This window comes from Canariomyces notabilis (genome assembly GCF_033297395.1).
Source record: "Canariomyces notabilis strain CBS 508.74 unplaced genomic scaffold N656scaffold_18, whole genome shotgun sequence".
NCBI lineage: Eukaryota > Fungi > Ascomycota > Sordariomycetes > Sordariales > Chaetomiaceae > Canariomyces > Canariomyces notabilis.
The window spans coordinates 327,089-348,598 of NW_027041840.1; the positions used below are offsets into that span (position 1 = coordinate 327,089).

General features: G+C 54.9%; 9 protein-coding genes across 9 annotated transcripts; 3 read left to right on the forward strand and 6 right to left on the reverse strand.

Annotated features, from left to right (window-relative positions):
- Positions 1–334: 334 nt before the first annotated feature.
- N656DRAFT_799831 (uncharacterized protein) lies at positions 335–4,815 on the forward strand (the record flags this gene model as incomplete). The annotated part of the gene is made up of 2 exons (XM_064817926.1): positions 335–707; positions 788–4,815. The coding sequence occupies 2 exons, from the start codon at positions 335–337 to the stop codon at positions 4,813–4,815; spliced, it is 4,401 nt and encodes a 1,466-aa protein (XP_064668272.1).
- Positions 4,816–6,095: 1,280 nt separating this feature from the next.
- N656DRAFT_735366 (uncharacterized protein) lies at positions 6,096–8,430 on the reverse strand. The gene is made up of 2 exons (XM_064812713.1): positions 7,468–8,430; positions 6,096–7,412 (listed from the first exon to the last, which is right to left on the reverse strand). The coding sequence occupies exons 1-2, from the start codon at positions 8,250–8,252 to the stop codon at positions 6,173–6,175; spliced, it is 2,025 nt and encodes a 674-aa protein (XP_064668273.1). The 5' UTR covers positions 8,253–8,430; the 3' UTR covers positions 6,096–6,172.
- A 778-nt stretch (positions 8,431–9,208) lies between these two features.
- On the forward strand, positions 9,209–12,401 carry N656DRAFT_770007 (glycoside hydrolase family 115 protein; the record flags this gene model as incomplete). The annotated part of the gene is made up of 5 exons (XM_064813743.1): positions 9,209–10,351; positions 10,411–10,540; positions 10,594–10,597; positions 10,663–10,813; positions 10,884–12,401. 5 exons carry the CDS (start codon positions 9,209–9,211, stop codon positions 12,399–12,401), a joined length of 2,946 nt encoding a protein of 981 aa, XP_064668274.1.
- Positions 12,402–12,871: 470 nt separating this feature from the next.
- On the forward strand, positions 12,872–14,412 carry N656DRAFT_781484 (alpha/beta-hydrolase). Its single transcript, XM_064815590.1, has 6 exons — positions 12,872–13,245; positions 13,324–13,363; positions 13,421–13,545; positions 13,614–13,809; positions 13,882–14,185; positions 14,248–14,412. Exons 1-6 carry the CDS (start codon positions 12,992–12,994, stop codon positions 14,277–14,279), a joined length of 951 nt encoding a protein of 316 aa, XP_064668275.1. The 5' UTR covers positions 12,872–12,991; the 3' UTR covers positions 14,280–14,412.
- A 69-nt stretch (positions 14,413–14,481) lies between these two features.
- N656DRAFT_790940 (ras-domain-containing protein) lies at positions 14,482–15,482 on the reverse strand (the record flags this gene model as incomplete). Its single annotated transcript, XM_064816926.1, has 5 exons — positions 14,482–14,742; positions 14,846–15,007; positions 15,082–15,135; positions 15,246–15,316; positions 15,407–15,482. The coding sequence occupies 5 exons, from the start codon at positions 15,480–15,482 to the stop codon at positions 14,482–14,484; spliced, it is 624 nt and encodes a 207-aa protein (XP_064668276.1).
- Positions 15,356–16,128, reverse strand: N656DRAFT_198861 (uncharacterized protein). The gene has a single exon (XM_064808852.1). It carries the CDS (start codon positions 16,003–16,005, stop codon positions 15,514–15,516), a length of 492 nt encoding a protein of 163 aa, XP_064668277.1. The 5' UTR covers positions 16,006–16,128; the 3' UTR covers positions 15,356–15,513.
- Positions 16,129–16,581: 453 nt separating this feature from the next.
- Positions 16,582–17,657, reverse strand: N656DRAFT_790941 (40S ribosomal protein S3aE; the record flags this gene model as incomplete). The annotated part of the gene is made up of 5 exons (XM_064816927.1): positions 16,582–16,725; positions 16,796–17,297; positions 17,369–17,394; positions 17,459–17,543; positions 17,644–17,657. The coding sequence occupies 5 exons, from the start codon at positions 17,655–17,657 to the stop codon at positions 16,582–16,584; spliced, it is 771 nt and encodes a 256-aa protein (XP_064668278.1).
- Positions 17,658–18,764: 1,107 nt separating this feature from the next.
- N656DRAFT_799837 (uncharacterized protein) lies at positions 18,765–19,254 on the reverse strand (the record flags this gene model as incomplete). The annotated part of the gene is made up of 2 exons (XM_064817927.1): positions 18,765–18,853; positions 18,906–19,254. 2 exons carry the CDS (start codon positions 19,252–19,254, stop codon positions 18,765–18,767), a joined length of 438 nt encoding a protein of 145 aa, XP_064668279.1.
- A 532-nt stretch (positions 19,255–19,786) lies between these two features.
- N656DRAFT_781488 (uncharacterized protein) lies at positions 19,787–20,442 on the reverse strand. Its single transcript, XM_064815591.1, has 2 exons — positions 20,249–20,442; positions 19,787–20,174 (listed from the first exon to the last, which is right to left on the reverse strand). Exon 2 carries the CDS (start codon positions 20,155–20,157, stop codon positions 19,945–19,947), a length of 213 nt encoding a protein of 70 aa, XP_064668280.1. The 5' UTR covers positions 20,158–20,174; positions 20,249–20,442; the 3' UTR covers positions 19,787–19,944.
- Between the last annotated feature and the right edge of the window lie 1,068 nt (positions 20,443–21,510).

A 21,510-nucleotide genomic window follows, 5' to 3' on the forward strand; every position in this document is an offset into this window, starting at 1 on the left:
CCTTCCCCTCAATCTCGTCCTACCGCGATCTGAACACGGTACAACTCTACCCGTAACCCGACTGCATCCCACAGACGTCCATCACACTACGGCCACCCAGGGTTTGCGATTTTGCGAGACGTCAATTCACTCTTTTACCATCTCACATCACACACACTCCCTGCCAGAGACGAGGCCTGATATTGAACAAGGCCGAGACGATTACTTGTCCGTCATTCTCAACGTGCACAGCTCCGCAACGGCGACTCATTGTTTCCGTGTCTGCCGCATCTCCCATGGACTATGACGATCGCACACACGTATAGCCATGCCGTTCTTACGACGCCGTGGCAACATGGCCAGCGAGACCGACATGCGGCGTCACTCGCTGCTTGATGGTCTCGCTGTGCCCGTGCTAAAGCAGCCGCCCTTCCGCTCCGAGTCATCAGCCGATCTACCCGCCCTGGCATCGGTAGCAGAAGATGGCCCGTCCGTCAATCCTCCCGCCTCTCCTGCCGAACTTCCCCGAGATAGCATTTCCGTCGCTTCCACTCGTGCCGCTCCGGTTGCAGCTGATGGCGGCGAGGCACCCGGGCTCACTCCCCCGGATGAGACACAGAGGCACCGCCGTTTTTCCATGCTGAGGTTCCGTAATGCGTCAGACTCTCAGCTGGCGACCAAGGCGAAACTCCATGCGGCAGCAGAAAAACCACCCCCTGTACCGCGCCGTATGTGGCCCCCCCAGTCGCATTGGGCGAACCCGGCTCCTTCTAGTCGCAATGGCTTTAGCTAACACAAAAAGATGCAGCGCCCGAAATCATAACGACCGCACCGACATTCAATTCCCTCGCACCTCGAAAGAAACCTTCCCGGATCAACTTTGCAGCGCGCCTTCGCCGCTCAGGCGAGCTTACTAGGGCCGAGTCAACCGATGGAGTGAACAGTCGAGTGACAGGGAAGGCAGGCGACCGTGTTTCTCGCGTCCCGGAGGAGGTTACCGGGGGCAAACCAAGCATGTCTTCTGACGAGCCTCCGCGGCCGTCATCCTCGCAGGCCCATACGCCTCCAGCCCACTACGATAGTCGCGCTTCGTCCCTCGCCCTGCCCTCGACCAGGCTTTCGGAGTCGTCCAGATCCGATGCGAGTTCAGGGGACAGGGTGTATGGAGGCAGCACAACGTCCACCCAAACACAACCCTCAGCAACGACCTTCTTCAGATTTCCGCGCCGAAAACATAGGCAGCCCGAACCCTTATTCCCAATCTCTCATCTCCAGCCGAGGAGCAAACCTTCCTTCACGGAGGACGCAACGGCTTCTAGCTCGTCATCCGCTGTGCCGATGTCTGCCGCCCCGGATCGGTCGCTCACCCCGACACCGTCGAGCACGCGCACAAGGAATGGTGTCACAACTCCGCCTCCCCAGAACCAGGCCGTCGCTATGCTTTCGAAAACCGCCGCGTCTCCGGCAACCGCACTGTTTCGACCCAGTTCGAGGCAGTCTGGGCAGTCCTCGCCGACCCGAAGTTTTGCCCACAGGAGAGGCCGGTCTTCCACGATGAGCTCTCTAGGAAGAAATTCACCCAGGGAGTCTGTCGATGAACATTTGGCTCCTCCCACGACTAGAACATCGATTTCCACAGGCCGCAGGAGCTTTGGCGATCTTCTGGGCCTGAGCCGACTCAGGCAAAACTCCGACATGATGGCAACCCGGCAAGGTTCACTAAGTCCTGCCACGCCCTGTTCCAGCGCCTCAAAGAACAATTCTCTTCAACTGCCTAGGGACTCCATCGTTCTACCAGAACGCCGTGAAGACGACACACCGGCTAAGTATCTGGAGCGTCTGTTGGAAGTCGCCAGCCGCAGTGTAGTGGCGGCAGCCCTCTCCAAAAGTACCGAGCCGTTCCTACAATCGGTGCTCCGGAGTTATATGCGGGGATTCATGTTCTTCGGCGATCCTATGGACATGGCTCTCAGGAAGCTGCTCATGGAAGCAGAGCTTCCGAAAGAGACCCAACAGATCGACCGCTTCCTACAGGCGTTTGCAAACCGTTATCACGAATGCAACCCCGGGATTTACTCTTCCCCGGATCAAGCCTATTTCATTGCCTTTTCCCTCCTGATCCTCCACACGGACGTGTTCAACAAGAACAACAAGCACAAAATGCAAAAAGCCGACTACTTGAAAAATACTCAAGGGGAGGGCATCGCCAATGAGATACTGGAAGTGTTTTACGACAATATCACTTACACGCCATTCATCCATGTCGAAGACGATTTGGACATCCACGGTGATCGGATCGTTGGACATAAGGCGCGGAAGAAGCCACTATTTCTCAATGGCGGCCCCGATCCGGCAAAGAGGGTCTCGAAGGAGCCGGTCGACCCGTACACGCTCATCCTCGATAACAAGTTAGACCTGTTGAGGCCCAATCTGAAAGAGGTAATGCAACTGGATGACCCTTACAGCTATCTCGGAACAGCCAAGACCTTGAACATAAAGGAGCTCCAAAGAACCTTCTTCAAGACTGGGGTGTTGCAGATAGTTTCGGCGAGATCTCGGCCCGATGCCTTCATGACCGAGAAGACGGCCACCAACCCGGACGAAGCTCATCCGGGTATCGTGGATATCAAGATCACCAAGGTCGGCTTGTTATGGAGAAAGGAGGCGAAGAAGAAGAAGACAAGATCTCCCTGGCAGGAGTGGGGCGCAATACTCACCAGTGCCCAATTATACTTTTTCCGCAACACCGCATGGATCAAGCACCTGATGCACCAACAGAAAGACCACCTTAGGAAGGGCCATGATGGGGATCCGTGTATCTTCAAACCGCCACTTGACCAGTTTAAGCCTGATGCTCTGATGTCAACCGATGGTGCAGTGGCCTTGATGGACTCGACTTACACCAAGCACAAACACGCCTTTTTGTATGTCAGGCATGGCAACGTTGAAGAAGTCCTCTTGGCCGAGGATGACGATGACATGAATGACTGGCTCGCGAAACTCAACTATGCCGCTGCCTTCAGAACCACAGGGGTCCGAATGCGCGGCGTCATTGGAGGGAATTACGATGGACAAGGGCGGCGAGCCATCAGGCGACTGGAGGGCGACAACGTCCAAGTCATTCAGACGCCTTCGGGTGAGGTGACGGTCTCGCGCAGCCGGATAGATCACAAGATGGCGCAGGACATGATAACGTCCCGGAGGACTCTCATGTTCCAAAAGATTGCCGACGCCAACGAGAAGTTAAAGGAAGCTGAGGCAACTCTTGAGTCTCAACTTAGGAATTCGAGGCATCTGCAGATCCTGGCCCCGGTGTCACCTAAGACTCGCGACCAAATGTTACTGTCCGCTGCCAGAATGGCGGCCAAGGTGAAATGGACACGGATGGAGATTTGGAAATTAAGGTGCCACCGCGACATTTTGCAGATGGATCTCGACGAAGAGCGTCAGCTTCTCGGCCTACCCGTGGACCCGGCCGTTGAGTCCCCCGCGAAGTCTATAATAACCCGGGAGGAGTTCTCCGTGGGTCAGGTTTCAGGGGTTCAGAAGGGTTCACTATCTCCCGGTCAACTTTCCCAGACAGATGCATCAGCCACACATGCAAAGTCTGACGGTGACTCTTCGCCCGTGACGGAGGTTTTCCAAACGCCCCCTACAAGCGCAACAACAGCTGGCCCCAGTGCGCACGAGAGCGCATGGGGAGTACCGGGCCTGTCGATTGACCGTGATAGTCTGAGAAAGGGGTCTGTCTCCACAGCAGTTTCGTCGAAAGGGTCGATTCCAGTAACACCGCCGAGGAATGGGGCCGGTTCTTCTCCCTCTCCGGAGAAGCCCCAGTTCGAAGAACCAGAAGATGAGGATGCGGATGAGCGTGACTTGTTGGCACAGGCCGGTCTGCTCGAGCCCGAAGTTTCAAGAACTTCCGAACCAAAAGGCTCCAACGGTGGGTTGGATGCGGGAGAAACACCCGAACGGCGCGAGCGCGGTTCCAGCGGCACTCCGGCAGACCGGCTTGAACGAAGTAAGATTCGTCGCAGCCTGCAACGCACACTCCGGGAAGGTGCCGGACACATATCCCATCACCGCCACCGCAAGGGCAGAGACTCAGTCCCCGGGTCAGACGACACCACTCGCGACACTCCTGATGTCCTGCCACGAGGTACCGGCTCTTTTGTGGTGCACGGGAAGAAGGCGTCGGTGATCACCTTTGGCGATGAGCTGCAAATCCAGGGCCTTTCGCACCGAATGCAGCGGGAGGACTCGGCCAGCAGCCGCCCGGGTCCGTCAGAGACTGTTGACTACCAATCCATTCTCACTCTGCAGTCGACCTCAGACCGCGAGCACCGAGAGTCTGCGGCCAGCGCTAGCACTGCCACGGCGAGGAGTTTCAGGGAGCTACACCGAAAGTTCTCGTCTGCCCGGGCAACCGGCGGAGGCATGCCTGGCCACTTGGCGCTGCCGTCGGATGAGGAGAGCGATGTCGCGATTAGTTTCTCGGAGGGCAGGCGCACACCGCTACCGCCTATTGACGGTGACGAGGAACGGGAAGAGGCGCTGGTTCAGGAACCCACCGCTGCTCCAGTGGACAGCGGCGAGAGTGTGAGCGAGCCCGTGGAATATCTCGATCTAAGCCCACCGCCCAGCCGCGAGGGCCGCGGGACCGTGTTTTTCACCCCTGAGCCACCTGCATCGCCTGTCGAGGCGACGCCTGGGGAAAACATTGCTGACCACGTGGCGGATGCGGATCGGGATCCGGATCGGGATCCGGGCAGGCGCGTGCCGGAAGGGGACGGGGAGAGGCTGCCGAGTCCACCTCTGCAGGCCGTTAGTGCATGACCGGCATGCATAGTTCTCGCCTGCAGTACCATCCGCAACCCGGCCACTGTTGTGGGAGTTGATCCCCTTCTGTGACTTTCCTTTTTGCTTTGATTGCCTTCTCGGCATATCAGTTGTATTATATGCGGCAACGCAGAACTACTGTTTCAGAGGTTAGCGAACCCAATCCTGTCTCTGGTTCTGCATCTCTTGTCTTTCTGCCTCGCTTGGGTGGTTTCGGTCGGCCTGGGATGGCGTGGTACTCGGTATGGTATGGGTATGGTATGGGTTGGTTCGGTTGGATGGACGGCGATGAGGGAATCAAGCAAAGCGAAGGGCGGTTGGGTTGACCCTACATAAAACGGTTCGTTGCGGGGCTTCATTAGGGGTTTTCTTTTGCTCTTGGCCTTGTTGTTTTCTCCGCCAGGCTATCCCTCCCTCTCTCTCTCTGTCTCTCTCTAGATTCCTCCAGCATGCACGCACTCACTTCTACTTAATTATCCTTTGTCCTGCGGGTTCTATTCTGGTTTGGGGTTGCAACGGCAGATGAGAGGGGCCTCGGGGTTCATGACTAGCGAGCGGTATGGGGAAATAAATCTTCCTCTTTTGTTAGCCTTACACTCTCTTTTAATCACTCCTTATTGTTTTCTACGTTGATTCCTCTTGCTTACTGTTTTGTTCCCCGCGCTTGTTGTCCTGGGGCGGAGGCAGGATAAGGAAGGAATGGATAATTCAACTCATGAGCTTGACGGATAGATGAAGGCTAGTCAACCGGGTGGGCGATCAGTCACTCTGGTAGATGGGATCCAATTGGGGATAGATCACAGCGACAAGTGTTTTCTTTGCGTGTTGATGTGGGGTGGTTGTGGGTGTGGCTGCGGGTTGCGGCGGTGTGGCTCAAGGGCATATATCGCAGGTGGAGGAGAAATGGCTCCGTTCTTCTCTTCCCCTGCACACAGCTCAGCGGGCGAGAGAGGGGGAAAAGGTCGGCGGTTTGTTATGAAAAGAAAGCCTTCCTACCTATGTTATCTGCTCGGGGTTCTGGCACTCTCGGACCCCTTCCCTTGAGTCTTGTCAGTTGGCTTTGGCTGAAGTATTGTTGTCTTGCTTGTTCCGGGCGAAATGGCAAATGGGTGGGTTGCAAGGGCGCAATACGGGTTTGTACTTTGTATGGTTCTTTGGCGTAGAATAAGGTATTACCTTGCGATAGATTACTATTCGAGCAGTCCTATGAGTACTTCGCCGTGCCTGGCCAGGAGCCGTGTCAACCGTTGTCAGAGCGGCAACAGCAAGGCTTGGTAAATTAGTCAACAAGTGACTTGGTTTTTGACGTCTTATTTGATTTCCAAGGGGTCAACTACGTCGGTATTGTACTCGTTCATTTCTTCCCCTTCTTCTTCTTCTTGCCACCCCCTCCGCCGCCCCCCGTAGGCGCCTTCTCCACCTTGACGGATCCAGCGCCTCCAGCGAGCTCGAGCGTCTCCTCTTCGCGCACGATGCCGCCCTGCGTTGCCTCGGCCGCGCGCTTCTTGCCCTTTTTGCCCTTGGGCCGGTAACTGCTGCGGTCGCGCAGGGGGAGCCACCGTTCCGGGTCTGGCTTCTTGTTGGGATCGTACGACTTGGGCAGCTTCCTCTTGCGGCGCTTCTTAGCGGCAGGCTGCTGTTGTTGTCTCTCCGTCTCGCCTTGCTCGAGAGGGCGCTTCTTGCCCTGAGTGGGCCCGGTCGCTGCCGGGAGCACGGCAACGCCCGCTTCGAGCAGGGCATCCACGTCGACGCCCCGCGTCAGCTGCTCGACAGATGGGAGGATGTCAAGAGAAGGCTGCACCTTGGCAAAGTCGCTTGTCGCGAAGCTAGCTACGAAACCTAGTTTTGCGGTGCGATCATTGGGTTGCGAGGCTACGAGGTGTGAGAAGGCTTCCCCTGCGGCTGCAAGGTCGGCTGGGTGGGAAGAGCGCAGGAGCTCGATGCCCGCCTCACGGAGGAGCGAGTTGCCGGCGCCAGAGGAGTCGGGGCCGGTCTTCTTCTGCCAATGGGCCGCAGCCTTGGCAAGTTCGTCCCGAATTGCTGAATGCCGGCGCTGAGTGCGGTAAAGTGATACAGCGAGAGCAACAAGGCCCGGCGCAAAGCGCACATCAGCGTGGTCGTCTGTTGCGGTAGCCTCGAGGCGCTTGAAAAAGGCCTCAAGAATATTGATGGCTGGGATGGGATTTCGCAATTTGACATAGAGTTGAACGATGGTCAGGATGAGGCCGACATCGTCTGGTCTGGATTTGAGTAAAGGAAGAAGACGCCGCAGAGCTTCTTGGCCTGTCTGCAGCTGGCAAGCAGCCGCGGCTTCCAGGGCTCCGAGATCGCATTTGGCACTGGAGATAGCCGGAATGGAATCTCTAGAGAGGACTTTGGAGGTGGACCTCTCGACACCGGAGAACTTTTGTATCTGCAGGTCAAAGATGTATTTGTTCCGCCGCAGGATAGAGCTCTGGTATTCAAAGAGACGGTCGTTGCCTGTAATTTGCGTAAGGGAATCCGACATCCGGTGGGCCATATATGGATTGCGCTCGGCTTGGAGCACTAGAGAGTTAGCCTGAGCAACAAGCTTGGTTGAATCGTCCGAGATACTAGGCATTGGTGTCAGAAATCTGCGGAGGGACTGGAAATAGCGTATGGACTTACTCGGTTAATATGACGGAATTTTGGAGATTCGCAGCCTCGTCCAGTTTCCCAAGCTTTGTGTAGACATAGGCTTGCTGCACAACAATGGGCACAAGCTCAGCCTTCTTCTCGTCTTCGCTTAGTTCTTCGGTCGCCTCGCACAAATCCCTGGACCTCTTGAGTAACACAGCTGCCTTCGCGAAGTCCCCACGCGAGATGCAACCACAGGCTGCATTGTATGCGGTCTCAAAGGCTTCCAACTCCTCCCTGGCTGGCTGCTTCTGCTCCTGAGGAACTGCCCAGCCCTTACCCTGCCACTCCAGCTGTGCGTTCGTCGCAGACAGGTTAATGCGCAGGTCGTTCTCCTCGCCGTATTTGGCAGCGCCCTGATCGGCTCCTAGCTCACGGTAGAGGGCCGCGGCGCGGTCGAACTTTTCGGCCCGGTAAGCGACCTGGGCGGCAACATGCTTCAGGCCCCTCTCATGCCTCCCCGCCGAAGCACCAGCATTCCTTAGTGTCGCCTCTGCGCCTTCCAAATCCCCAGTCTTGTAGAGGGCATATGCCTTCTCAAATGTGCACGTCTGCTCGAGGGCATCGCCGCCCTCGGCAATGGCGCGTAGGGCATCAGCAAAGCGGTCGAGCTTCAGGAGTGCAACCACGCGTGTATGTTGGGCCGTGATGAGAGCGGCACCACGGCCTTTTGCAGCGCGCACGGCGGCACTTGCGAGCTCAAGCGCTTCGGCATGGTCGTGGATGGAGGCGCCTCGCAGGAGGGAGTTGAGAGCGACGGCGGGGTCGTTTGCCATGAGGGCGGCGGGAACGAAGGTTTTGGTTGTCGTTTTGTGATGTGCTTGGTCATTCGAACTACCTTTTGTCGGGTGTGGGTTGCAGCCAGATTCCCCTAAATCCTTAGCAGCTACGTACGGTATAGTGTGATTGTGGTTGAGCTAGCTTCTCGCTGCTTCAACTGGCGTGCAGGGTTGTGGACTTGTGGTGAGGTTGAGTGCGGGGCAGTTCCAGGGCAATTTTGTGACTGGAGTCAACCAATTCTGCTGTGGGGACAGCCCGTGCCTCCATATCTCCACCACTGTCGGTGAGTAAGTTACCAGGGTTGGGGTTACTGCAGACGAATACTCTAACTTATCACTTCACCACTTCGTCTTACTTCCTACCTCCTTCGAACCTTGAATTCGCCAAAGGCCTAGAGAGCACGATTTCAGCCAATTCAACTAAACCGTCGACATCGCCTTGCCCATGATGACATCCTCAGCACCAGTACTTGACCTTACCGAATCGTCGTTCTTGATGTCGTCTGTAGATGTCCTGAAATAATCCTGACTCGGGTGCCACTAATTCACCATTCCGACGGTGCACATTGCGTCCACCAGCAACATACACCTTCGAAATTGCAGTCTGGTATATGATTGCAAAATTCAGCACCTTGGCTTTGGGTTGATGTCACCATGATTTCCCTTCTGATCATGATTGATGGAATTGAAGGGGGTTGTCCGGTCCTCTTTTCCAATCTACTGGTATCCCTCGGCCATTCTTCTTTACCCGTCCTATGATCTATCGTCAGCAATTATTCCGTATTCTGGAATTCATCCAAGAATGCATGTATGGACGGGCTTGGCCAGTTCGAAATAGCCTCTGGTCTCTTTGGCCTCAATGCTTATACTTAGAAATGCCGCCAGGTAAGTATCGGTCGATGCATGGCACCATGACACCTCTGTGATCCTAAGCCGAACTTCAGCGAAGCAAAATGGCTTTGCGCTCCCTCCTGCTCAAGTTGGCTGCGGCCGCATTCAGCTTCTCAGTCTCAGCAACGGCATACGTCCAGAAAGAATCAATCTTTGCCTTCTCTGCCACTGACACTGGCTTTCAGCTGGGCGGTCCAGGCCTGGCGCCAGAGATCCGGGTTGCCCCCAATGATCTACCAGGCGTGAAACGAGTTGCCAACGATCTAGCAGCCGATTTTGGCAGGGTTCTAGGAGTCGACGGCACTACCGTGGTGGCCGATTGGGACTCGACCGTCTCACACAAGAACAATTCTCGGCCTGTCATCATCCTCGGTACCGTTGGACAGTCTAGCCTCATCGACTCGCTCGTGGACAAGAAAAGACTAGACACGTCGGGCATTGCTAAAAAGTGGGAGACCTTTTCGTATCAGGTTGTGCAAACACCCTGGGAAGGGCGGAACGCGGTTTTTGTGATTGCCGGATCAGACATGCGAGGTACCGTGTTCGGGGCATACGATGTTGCTCAACGGATTGGCGTTTCGCCCTGGCACTATTGGGCTGATGTCCCGCCTACCAAGCGGCAATATATCTGGGCCAGCAACACTGTTTACTCCGAGGGGCCCCCGTCCGTGAAATACAGGGGCATCTTTCTCAACGATGAATCACCAGGTCTGACGGGTTGGGGACGTGCCAAGTTTAGGGTCAGCCAATACGGCAGTCCCTTCGTCACCGACTTCTACAAACTGATCTTTGACCTTGTGCTCCGCCTGAAGGCAAACTACGTCTGGCCAGCCATGTGGTCTAGCATGTTCTACTTGGACGACACAAGAAACGGGCCCACGGCAACCGAGTACGGCGTCTTTATGGGGACAAGCCATCATGAGCCGATGGCAAGGGCCGACAAGGAGCAAGGAAGATTCCTCCGGGGTGCGTGGGACTGGAAGAGCAATAAGGCCGGCGTCCAAACCTTTATGCGGGAAGGAGTCACGCGATCCGTGAACTGGACCACCATCTACACGCTCGGCATGAGAGGATCCGGGGACGCTGCTTCGCCGAGTCTGGACTCGAGCACCCTGGAAGAGGTCATTCGGTGGCAACAATCGACCCTGACCCAAGTCCTGGGAAAGCCTTTGTCTGACATACCTCAGGCCTGGGTCATGTATAAGGTGTGTCAAGTAGCGCTTCCCCACGCCTGCACTGCGGCATTGTCTGACGAGCGCCGCAGGAGGTCCCAGGCTATTTGCAAAAAGGGATGAAAGTCTCAGACGAGATCACCCTTCTGTGGAGTGACGACAACAGGGGAAATATCCGCAGAATACCCAGCAGCAGCGAAAATGCAAGACCAGGCGGCTCAGGTGAGCTTTGGTGCTATACTACGCTATTAGCCCAGCTAACTCAAAGACAATAGGAATGTATGTGAACCTTGGGATCTTCCTGAACATGTAGTCATTAGAGCTAACATAGCCCTAACCCTCAGGTACTACCACTTCGACTACGTTGGTGATCCTCGTAACTACAAATGGATCAATACGATTCAACTGCAGAAGACGTGGGAGCAAATGACGCTTGCCTATGACAGTGGGATACACAATATCTGGATTGCTAATGTCGGCGATCTCAAGGGGCTAGTATGTCGGGCGGTCTAGCGTCCAACAAGAACTGCCGAGCACCTGCTGACGGCCCTTGTTTACCTTGTAGGAACTGCCAACAGCTCACTTTCTGGCGCTAGCCTGGGACCGAGAAAGCTTCAGAGACGTGGCGAGTACCAAGCAATGGCTCAAAGCCTGGAGTGCCCTCCAGTTCGGCGAAGCGGCAGCTGAAGAGACGGCGTCTATCATGACCACGTATGGAAAGCTAACGGCACGCATGAAGTACGAAGACCTTAGCAGGACTCCGTTTGCGTTCAGTACGCTCAACTATGACGAAGCCGAGACCAATCTCCAGGAATGGACAGACTTGCTCAGCCGAGCTCAAAGGGTACATGATTCACTGCCCGCGAATGTGCAAGTCTCCTTCTGGGAGGTCGTTCTCCATCCGGTCATGGCGGGAAGAGGTGTGTTTGAGATCTACACCAAAACGGCGCTTGGCAGCCAATACGCCAATGAACATCGGACAAGTGCCAACAAGCTGGCAAGGGAGGTGCAGGCAGCATTCGCGGCCGATGCCGAGATTACAAGGAGGTTTCACAGCCTGCTGAACGGCAAATGGAACAACATTATGGCGCAGACACATATTGGATACACTAACTGGCAGGAACCGCCCTCCAATTCGCTCCCAAGACTCAGTTGGGTCACATCGTCGGCCAGGAATGCTTTGATGGGTGTATCCACTCAGGGAAGCACTACCTCCTTTCCCGGTACCACAAGGTTGACACTTCCGGCAATGAGCCCGTACATGTCCCCTTCAGACCGGCGATGGTTAGAGGTCTATACCCGCGACAATGGCACCTTCACCTACAGCATCACCTCCAACGCCTCCTTTGTCAGCATATCCAATCCAAACAGAACACTCTCAGCCCCAGGCGGCACTTCGGATGTCCGGTGCATCCTGGCCGTCGACTGGAAGTCGGCACCGACAGGCTACAGCGTCGCCTCACTGACCGTCACAAACCTCAACGCGACAGGCACGGCGGCCACCGTCATCTTGCCAATCGAGAACTACAAGGTGCCAGACGACTTCAAAGGCCACGTCGAGGCCAACGGCGTCGTCTCTATCGAGGTGGAGCACTCGGCCCCATCTCCAGCGACTTCGTCCGAGTATATGGTCGTACCTGACTACGGCCGCACGCTGTCGGGCGTCAAGCTTCCGCCCAAAACGGTCTCACAGTCTCCAGGACAGGGATCCGTCCTCGTCTACCCGTTCTACACCTTTTCGAACGCCTCGGCCGCCTCGCTCACCGTGTACCTATCGCCGTCCGAGAACGCAAATCCCAACAGCCCGAACAGGTATTCATTTAGCGTGGACGGTGGGAGTGTGACGACGGTGCAGCCCGTGCCCCTCACTGACGGGAGCACGCAACCTGCGGGGTGGGCGGAAGCCGTGATTCAAGGGGCGTACGTCAAAAAGTCCAACTTGGGAAGGTTGGCTGCGGGACGCCATGAGTTGCGGGTCTGGCTGCTTGAGCCGACGATGGTCTTGACCAAACTGGTGGTTGATGTTGGAGGTTTGAAGGCGAGCCTCTTGGGGCCGCCGGAGAGTGCAATTGTTGGGTATTAGCCGTGTGCTGGCAGGATCGGACCTGCGACGTTAGTCGTTGTCACTAACATCGGGGTCGCTAGTTCTCTTAAACCTACCTACCTCGGTCTATCTTACAAGTCCCGTTGTCCCACCATGCATACCAATGATTCTGAACTCTGAAACTTAAGCTAGCTTTCCCCTTGCTGCACTTGCGCCAGGCGGATCCGTGTCTAGGCCCTGAACACTGCATTATGGGACCGGATCGAGCTTGCGAACATCGCAATCGGGTCCAAAACCAATATCCGCATCTTTACTGCCTACCGGTTGTAAAAGCCTCGGAAGTTGCAGAACTTAGTGCAGTTTCCTGCCCAATGGTGTTAGAGCCCCTGAGACCCTTTTCGTTGCCTGGGTAGCTTGCACTCAGAGTAAACATATGACGCATGTGGCCCGTGCGCGCCGGAATCAGAGAGCTAGAGTTTTTGTCGCTGACACTGCAATCCTTGCCGACGACTCACTCATAGTTGGGCGTCGCGGATTAGATTACATGTCTCGTAGATTGGAGGGAAGGAGCTACCAAGTCTCTTGGGCAATTGAAATTTGATCACACTCATTTATCTCGGGGAAAGAAAATGATCGGTGCCACATTTTCTGCTTCTGCCTTCGGGCGCGTGTGCTCCGGATGCGCCCGCCGCATGCAGATGTTGACTCCGGCATCAAGGAGGCTATTCGCGGCCCTCGTTTCGACCCCGTCACCGGTTTCCACGCTTTCGCTGGCTTATGACGTCCATGAGCCGCCAAAGCCTGCGGTCGATAAGCAGACGTCGCCCATCATCTTCATGCATGGCTTGTTCGGGTCCAAGAAGAATAACAGGACGATAAGTAAGTGAGTGGCATTCTATGACAGGGCACATCTTCAGGGTGGTCTGGGATGTTGCTAACCTGGCATGTGTCCGTGATGCAGAATCCTTGCGCGGGATTTAGGGAGATATGTCTTTGCTGTGGTGGGTAGCGGTCCTGTATCACTCCTCTGAGTTCCAATTATAACTAAAGATGACCAGGACCTCCGAAACCACGGCGAATCACCGCACCATCACAGGCATGACTATACTGCCATGGCTGCCGACGTGGCTGGCTTCATCCGGGAACACGGGCTCAAGGACCCGACCCTGATCGGCCATTCCATGTAAGTTGATCATGGCCTCCTCATAGTTAGCGCATCCAGTCTCCATGCTCACACTCGCGGGCAATAAGGGGCGCCAAAACAGCCTTGGCTCTCGCTCTCAAAGAGCCTGAGCTCGTCAGCAACTTGGTCGCCGTTGACAACGCACCCGTAGATGCCCGTCTCGAGTCCGACTTTGCCCGCTACATTCAGGGCATGAAGAAGATCGACGAGGCCGGCGTGACGCGCCAGGCTGAGGCCGACAAGATTCTCGAGGATTACGAGAAGGTATGTACATACCTGCACCTCTCTTCCAGTGGCCCCTGTCCCCAACTATTCGTCACTAATGGGGTGACATAGTCCCTAACCATCCGCCAATTCCTGCTGGGCAATCTGCACCGCCCGCCTAACCAGAATGTCCAAAAGTTCCGTGTGCCGCTGGACATCCTAGCCAAATCACTCGATCATCTAGGGGACTTTCCCTACAAGAATCCAAGCGAGGTGCGCTTTGGGAAACCGGCCTTGTTCATCCGCGGGACCAAGAGCAAGTACGTCCCTGACGAGGTGATACCGCTCATTGGCCAGTTCTTTCCCATGTTTGAGCTGGTGGATATCGAAGCCGGCCATTGGGTTATCTCGGAAAATCCCGAGGCTTTTAGAGAAGGTGAGTGAAATTAATTGCCGTGACTCTATTGATGCTTTGCTGACCAGCCTGGACACAATCAGCTGTGGTTCGGTTTCTGGAGCCCAGGGACTAGCAAGAAGTGAAGCATCTGCTGCCTAATCTCGTACTGGTGATGTTCATTCACTGGATGTATATGCTTGTATCTATAAATTTGGACATAGACTTGAGAGATATGCACACAACATGCTGTCAGCGACACTACCTGGAAACCAAGGGTATCACAACCGCTCTAGATATCTGCACTGGTACGACTCGAGTCAGTCATCTCCCCATCCTCAGCATGAACAACCAGAGAAATAGCCATCCCCTCCCTCATCCATAGCAACTGTCCCAGGCGCCCGTCCAGATCTTGCTGCCGCCAGGAGCGATGGAGTCTGCACGATGCGGTCGACAAGCTCAACAAACGGCCGCCTGACGTTCTCACGAGTCTTTGCGCTGGCCTCGCAAAAGCCCGCCCCATGGGCCTCGGCCAGCGCCCGGCCCTCCTCGGTCGAGACTTGCCGGCCGTGCTCGGCTTTGTCCAGCTTAGATCCTACCTGCAGATCGTTAGCATGATGAGCGTGAAGGGAAAATCCAGGTTCTCAAAGAAGGCTTTTGGGAATTGGTGTTGATCGACGAAGACAATGATATGATACGCACCAGGTACAGCGCCACCCCGTCGGCGGTATTCGCCTCAGCCTCCTCAAACCACTTATCCAACGTCAGAAAACTAGCTCTGCTAGAAATGTCATACACGACTATGACACCATGTGCGCCTCGGTAGAAGCTTGTCGAGAGGGTGCGGAATCTTTCTTGTCCGGCCTGTCATGGATGGCAAAGAAGGGACATGAGTTAACCAAGCATATGTCAGACGTCAACTAGGATGATGAACCCACCGTATCAAAGAGCGTCAGCCGGTACGGCTTGCCTCTCACAGACAAGTTCTTGGTCTATTTTGAAACCAAGATCAGCGTGTCATCACTCACTCACTCGCCTTCGCTTTTCTTCCCCTGATCTCACAACACAGCATATGTATTATACCAAGTAAGTACTCACACACCTTGAAGTCAATCCCAATCGTAGCAGACGCCGTCTCCGGCTCAAACTCATCATCGCAGTATCTCGTAAGGACTGCATTGTTTTTAAAGAAAAAGTCAGCAAGACAAGTCTCAAGCGCCAACAGTACAAAACCATCACAGAAACAGGGAGGAAAAGACCTACGAGCAGACTTCCCAGCTCCCGACGGTCCGATCAGTAGGATTTTAAGAGACGGGACAGTGTCGCCCGACAATGCCATGGCGGGGTCTTATGAAGCCGAGGCTGCTGATTCAATCACAAATCGTCGGTGAAGCCCGCTCGCTGGCGCCTGGCCTATAGGTGAAGTGACTGACAACTAACAGTCTCGTTGGATGTACTCCGTATGGTACCTGAGAGACAGGGAAATAAAAAAAAAACAATCTGTACACCCGGTCTAACAGTATTGAATATAAAATTTGACACTCGGATACAGGTCCAAATGGAAAGCAATGCTGGGATATATAAGACGGTAAAAACAACCAGATGAGTCGAGGTTTCTGAGGGGGTCTCGTTGAGTGAGTTGCAGTCTCACTTGAACCGAGGTGTGCGCGTGTTATTGGCCCGGAGTGCGCGCGCTGGCCGGTGACGACTGATGGCCGGCTGGGAGCAGGTGGGCAATTCCCGTGGAAGGGTATTGTACGATACAGGTATCTAGTAGGTTGAAGATTGCCAACCTCAAAAAGGTAGTAGACCTCTGTTTTAGTACTCGGAATCCACCACTGGATTTTGCTTACAAGGGCCATATAAATGACTGGGTCAACCTAAAGGAAGAGTTGTCCGGTGCCAAGATAAGTCAGGATTCTGCGATGACGTTATGAACGACTGCAGACTGCCTCAAGGGTTCTGGCATACCACCAACCATTGCCTCCTCGCTGCTAACGTGGCTGGCCGACATGAGATTCAAGAAAAGGGTGTGGCGCGTGTGGGAGACTGGAAGCATACATGAGTTGGTTTGACTCGACATTCGCCGAAACTCTAAGCTGGATGCATGACCATCTCCGCCGCATCTCCTCCGACTGCTCGCCAGACTGCCATTCACAGCCCTCACACATCACCGGGCGCCTCCCCATTAGGTACCGTAGACTGCCAAATCCGCAACTACTCGGTGGTCCTCGCTGCGGAGTGCCCTGCTGGCCGTGTCACGGTCTTCTTTTGGTCATCCCTTTTTGATTCCGTGTGCTCCGCCGTCAGGACGGAAATTCGTTACCTTGACTACTGTACCATGATACCACGCCAAATGCAACGAAAGCAAGCCCCATGCCCCAGAGAGGTATTGCTGATGAAAACCCTGCCCAGTGCGTTCCCAAAAACAAGACCCTTTATACCGACTCGAGGACCTGCTCCTTGAACTCGCGCTCAACCTTCTGACCCTGCTCATCCGTGCTCGACTCGCCGTGGAGTGCCATCAAGGCACCGAGGTCGAACTTGGGCTGCTTGAGAAGCTTGACCTTGCGGATGTGAACCTGTTTTCCGGGTTAGCCACCACACAGCAGCCTCCCGGCCCAACGACCCCGCCAAAAATCCAAAACTTACGTTCTGGAGAGGGTAGATGCCTTGCGTGGCCTTCTCAATCTCGCGGCCGATAACCTCGGGGATGAGCTTGGAGGTCAGCTGAGTGAGGGTGCAGCTCGAGGCCTCGCGCTGGATAATCTCGGTCATCTTCCGGCGGATCGCCCGGATTTGTGAGGAGGCGGCGTAGGTGGTCTTCTTGATCTGGTTCTGCCGGCGCTTGGTGAAGGCGATGGCGAAGAGGCGGAGGAGGTAGTGGTCGGTAGTCATAACAGTGACGTTGGCCTCAATGAGGGTTTGCCACTTGCGGACGAGCGAGCGGAGCTTGTCCGAGGTGAAGTCGAGGCCGTGGAAGTTGGTCAGGCAGTTCTTGCCCTGGACCTCGTCGACCCGGAGCTTGACCTTGCGGAAGGCGTGGTCCTCATCCTTTTGCAGATCCGCAAGCGAAACCTCGAAAATGCGTCCCTTCAGAGCGTCGTTGGCGTTCTTGAGACCAGTGGTCCGGTTGACCAGGGTCTTGCCGACACTGATCGTTTGTTAGAATCCGTCTCGGGGCTCGCCTCGTGCAGCACGTGTCTCGCGGGATTGGAATCTTACTCTCGGATGGCGAAGGGCGCGGGGGCCTGTGATTCCAACATGTCAGTTTGATGCAGAACAGACAAAAAATGGCGTTAGATGACAACCAACCTTGATGCCGTACCAGTCCTTGCGCGCGAAGGGGTCCTGGGCCTTCTTCTTGAGGCCCTTCTTGCCCTTGGACAGTCTCTTGTTCCTACGCGATGCAATTAGCCATCGGAAATCCACCAGAAATCGGAATCGCAATTCGGAATGGTGTAATCCGTAAAAAAAGCCATTTCCGGAAAGCAACGTACTTGCCAACAGCCATCTTGACGAGCAGCGATGTCAACGGCGGACAGGATGTGCTGCTTGGTTAGTGATGGAGACCGTGCAATCGAGCTCGCGAAATTGAGGTTTCTGACGCTCAAGTCGAAATTGTGATTTCGTGTGGGCGCAGTTCGCCTGCGGAAAAACTAGACTTGTGGGGCAACTGACCGCTGCTATGATTGGCTTATCGGAGCTTAGGGCTTGAGGGTCCGTGCGTTTTGCACCCCGATGGGGGCCCGATAACAGTGATAAGACAATGTGAGAACAGCCCACCTGGACAACATCTTCGATCAGGGATTCACGGCAGCGGCAGGTCTGAGACTCTCAGCAACGTGCGACCAGATGCAACTCAGGTTTCGACCAGATGCAACACAGTTTCGTCAATTCAATTGCACCTCAGACACACTTCCTTTACCAGGACACTGGATGGATGCTTTTATAATTTATTTCTCTTATTTCCTACTTTATACTGCTTCTCTTCGTCTGTGACTTTGTCAGACGTCGATGACGAACATTCTGGCTGCCAAATGATGGAGCGGAATGGACAGTCTGATGGCACTCTGCGCCTTCCTTGCGGCGTCCGTGTCCATGTTAGACAATGCCATCTGCCCCCTCGCGATGCACTCTAACCCTCACCGTGTCACAACCGACAAATCTGGCTGTCGTTCGACATGACATTATCGTAAGTGCGCAAACAAGCCACCCGGTAGGTGCCGACTTGGAGATCATGGCTTCCTCTCCCAACTCTCGTCGATCGCGTAGGCGGCGCCTCCGTGTTGCTACACTGGGCATGCTCTTGTCCAACGTCTTCTCGACGTGGACTTTCCGTCGATAAGGGATTTGCACCAAACCAGAACGCTTTTCGCCTCACTTCCGCCAACCTGCATCCCCGCTCCCGTCGATGGGCTTCTGCTGCCTCGGTTTGGGTGGCGCTGGATTGTTGGAACCCTGCCTAGATGCGGCGTCGTTGTGCGCGGCGCTCATTACATCCTCGGGGACGGGTGGCGGCATTCTTGGTGGTCCGTTGTGCTGTACTACCACGGCCTTGCCTTGCTATAAATGCTAGGTAATGCCTAGCAGGCAGGCCTCGCATTGACGCTCGAGGTACTCAAGGCGATTTCTCGGCTTCCTTCTCTCCTTCCTGCTGATTTGCTTCATACATGTCGAAGCTTGGGAAGCTGAAGTATCGTCCTGAGACTAATATGAAGGTCAGAACAGCCCGTGAGGAAGCGACACCGAGAGGACATACATGGATGAGAATGCAGGTCGTCAAAAGCATCCGTTTGGCTGACTGGGGACGACGACAGCTCGCCTTGCCGGTCTACGCTGTCGAACATGGATGACCGAGAAGATAGCAGTGATGAAGATCGAAGGACGGACTCTGACGGCGGCGAGCCGGAGACGAACGCCATCCGACTCAACAACTCGGTTGCCCTCCGGTCTGACTGTGTTGCGAGCGCATCCCGGCTGACGTTGGAAGTCGTGATTGACGGCTCGGTTGCCGAGGCCCGCATCAGCCTTGGTCTCCTAGAGCAGGCGGCCCGATCCGCCGAGTCCCTTCGCTGGATGCGGCCTGAACCGGAAGCTAGCGAAGCCATGGTGATGAACATTCGATCACGGTAGCCGACCCTTTGCGTGTCTATTGTCGATAGTTGAGACGACTCTTGAATGCCCAGATACATCACCCGTTGCAGGTTGAAGGCAGAGAGAGAGGGAGAGAGGATGCACCAGCATCAGATGCTGACTAGCAGCTTAAGAATGCCACCCACTTGGGCCAAAATACGATTTCCGGCCAATGCCGCATACCACGTCTCCAGGTTTCAGTAACGGCATTCTCGGGGCAACCTTGCCACTTGTCAGTCCATGGTTCGGATTGATTGGCAAGGGAGGGGAGGCTAAGCCATACCCATTGCACCGTTCATTGACCAACGCAGAAACGAGTGTGACGACGTCTGCCTGGCCTGGTCTGGGAGGACCTGGCCCGGACAACCGGGCTTCGGAGCACTGTACTCTATGTCCATGCAAGACGCAAGGCCAAATTGGTTGCTTAGGAAATGGTGGCTCTCCATAGCATCTGCCCACCTTTGGGCTTGCGTGCTGCGGGTCTGAGCAAGTGTAAGCTCCGTTCTTGGGCATCGAAAAACTAGCCCAAGTAACAGCCCTGCACGGCGCTATCCAACAGTTTCCCAAGCTGGGGAACGAGAATGCCAGGGGGAACCCACCAGACGTCCAAGACAACACCACCGAGTGGGGTACGGCATCCAGTCAACCACTCAAGGCATGACACTTCAGGAGTGTGAAGCAGTGAGCTGCAGGCGGTGCATGGGTGTGTGACCGCCATTGGCGACCTTGACCACAGGCCCAGTTCTTCCAGGCTGGGCAAGGAAGACGGATGGGTCCGGTTCGGGCCAGGTACAGTACACTTGGTGTCCAGGAGTTGAAACCGGGCCTGAACCTGGGCGAGAGGTCATCGTCACTCCGCCATAATCGTGGCTAGACATCACCGACCACCAAATGAGTAGGTAATCCTATGTCCCAGACAGGTCTGCAATACGGAGTGCAAAGCTATCTAACCTAAGCTTTTGGGGGCAGTGCCTCAGTCCCGTAACGGACTGAAAACTTCCAGGCTATTCAATCCTCTCCTTGATGGGTTGCAGACCATAATTAACGTTGATTGTTGACAGTGTCATTCTGTTCTACCAGTTGCTGCAACGCGCAAGCAGTTCTTTATCTTTGTATAACGATGGAATGCAGGGTGCTATAGATAGGCAGATTCAGAACCCAGAAGCAATTTATTCCTGGGTTGCTCATCCGCTATTCCCACCCAGACCCCCCGTCTTGGCTTTGTCAAAAAGGCTGAACAGAGTATCACCAGACAACTTATTGTTGTTGCACTTGCCACTTCTACTCCCCGGCCCAGGGACACGACTGAGATCGACTCAATTCAACGACAAGCGCCCGTCCCGCATCCGCTCCCCCTCTTTCTCCCTACCTTCTGAGCCTCCCACATACTATAAGCCACACTTCTCAGATTTTGCACTTTTGGACGTGGGGAGCATTTCCCCGCCCCAGTCCATTCAAACGGTTTAACATCTCTTCAACTAGTTGAACCAATACACCACCTCGGGTGTGTCAGTCTGCAACAGTCAGCCCTGCGCGATTTTCAATGTTTATCCCAGTGCTTCGGCAATGCCCAATACAAAATTGACAGTCTTTATTACTCATCCTCGATTGCTTTGAATCTGGCCCAATGGCACTCGGCGTCCTGTTTTGTTGAGCATGCGTGCTTCTCCAACTTCCATATAGGATTGTAGGTACAAGTACAGTACATGGTCGTGATTTGGTAGCCCGGTGCCGATAACCTGTTAATGTGCGGACCAAACTGGGACAATCGCCGGTTCCGAGAAACCCATGTCACGATCACGTCAGAGGATCTAAAAAAGAGTAAACCAGACGAATCACAGTATCAGAAAACATGTTCGTCTTATGGAGCGGAGCAAGAGGGAATGCTGCCTATTGTCACTCGGAAGACAGTCGTTCTGTAAAAGACATCTTGGAAATCTCCCTGGAACGTCGCAGGAAAGCAGGGTTCCGTACATGAACATGGCATAGCACAGCATGAGCGAGGAGGAACTGGTAGCATCACGTCATTGATGCGTCCGCATCATATTCGGAACATACGGGCAAAGTCACTGCAGTAACCGACGACTCTCAACATCGGATCTCACCCCAGACTACCGGTATGTTTCTCGGGGTGCGGATAACAGCGGGGAAGGGGATAAATCTTGATCAAGGAACGGATATGCCCAAGGCGCCAGGGCGTCAACCCAACATCGGCACTGCATGTTTAATCA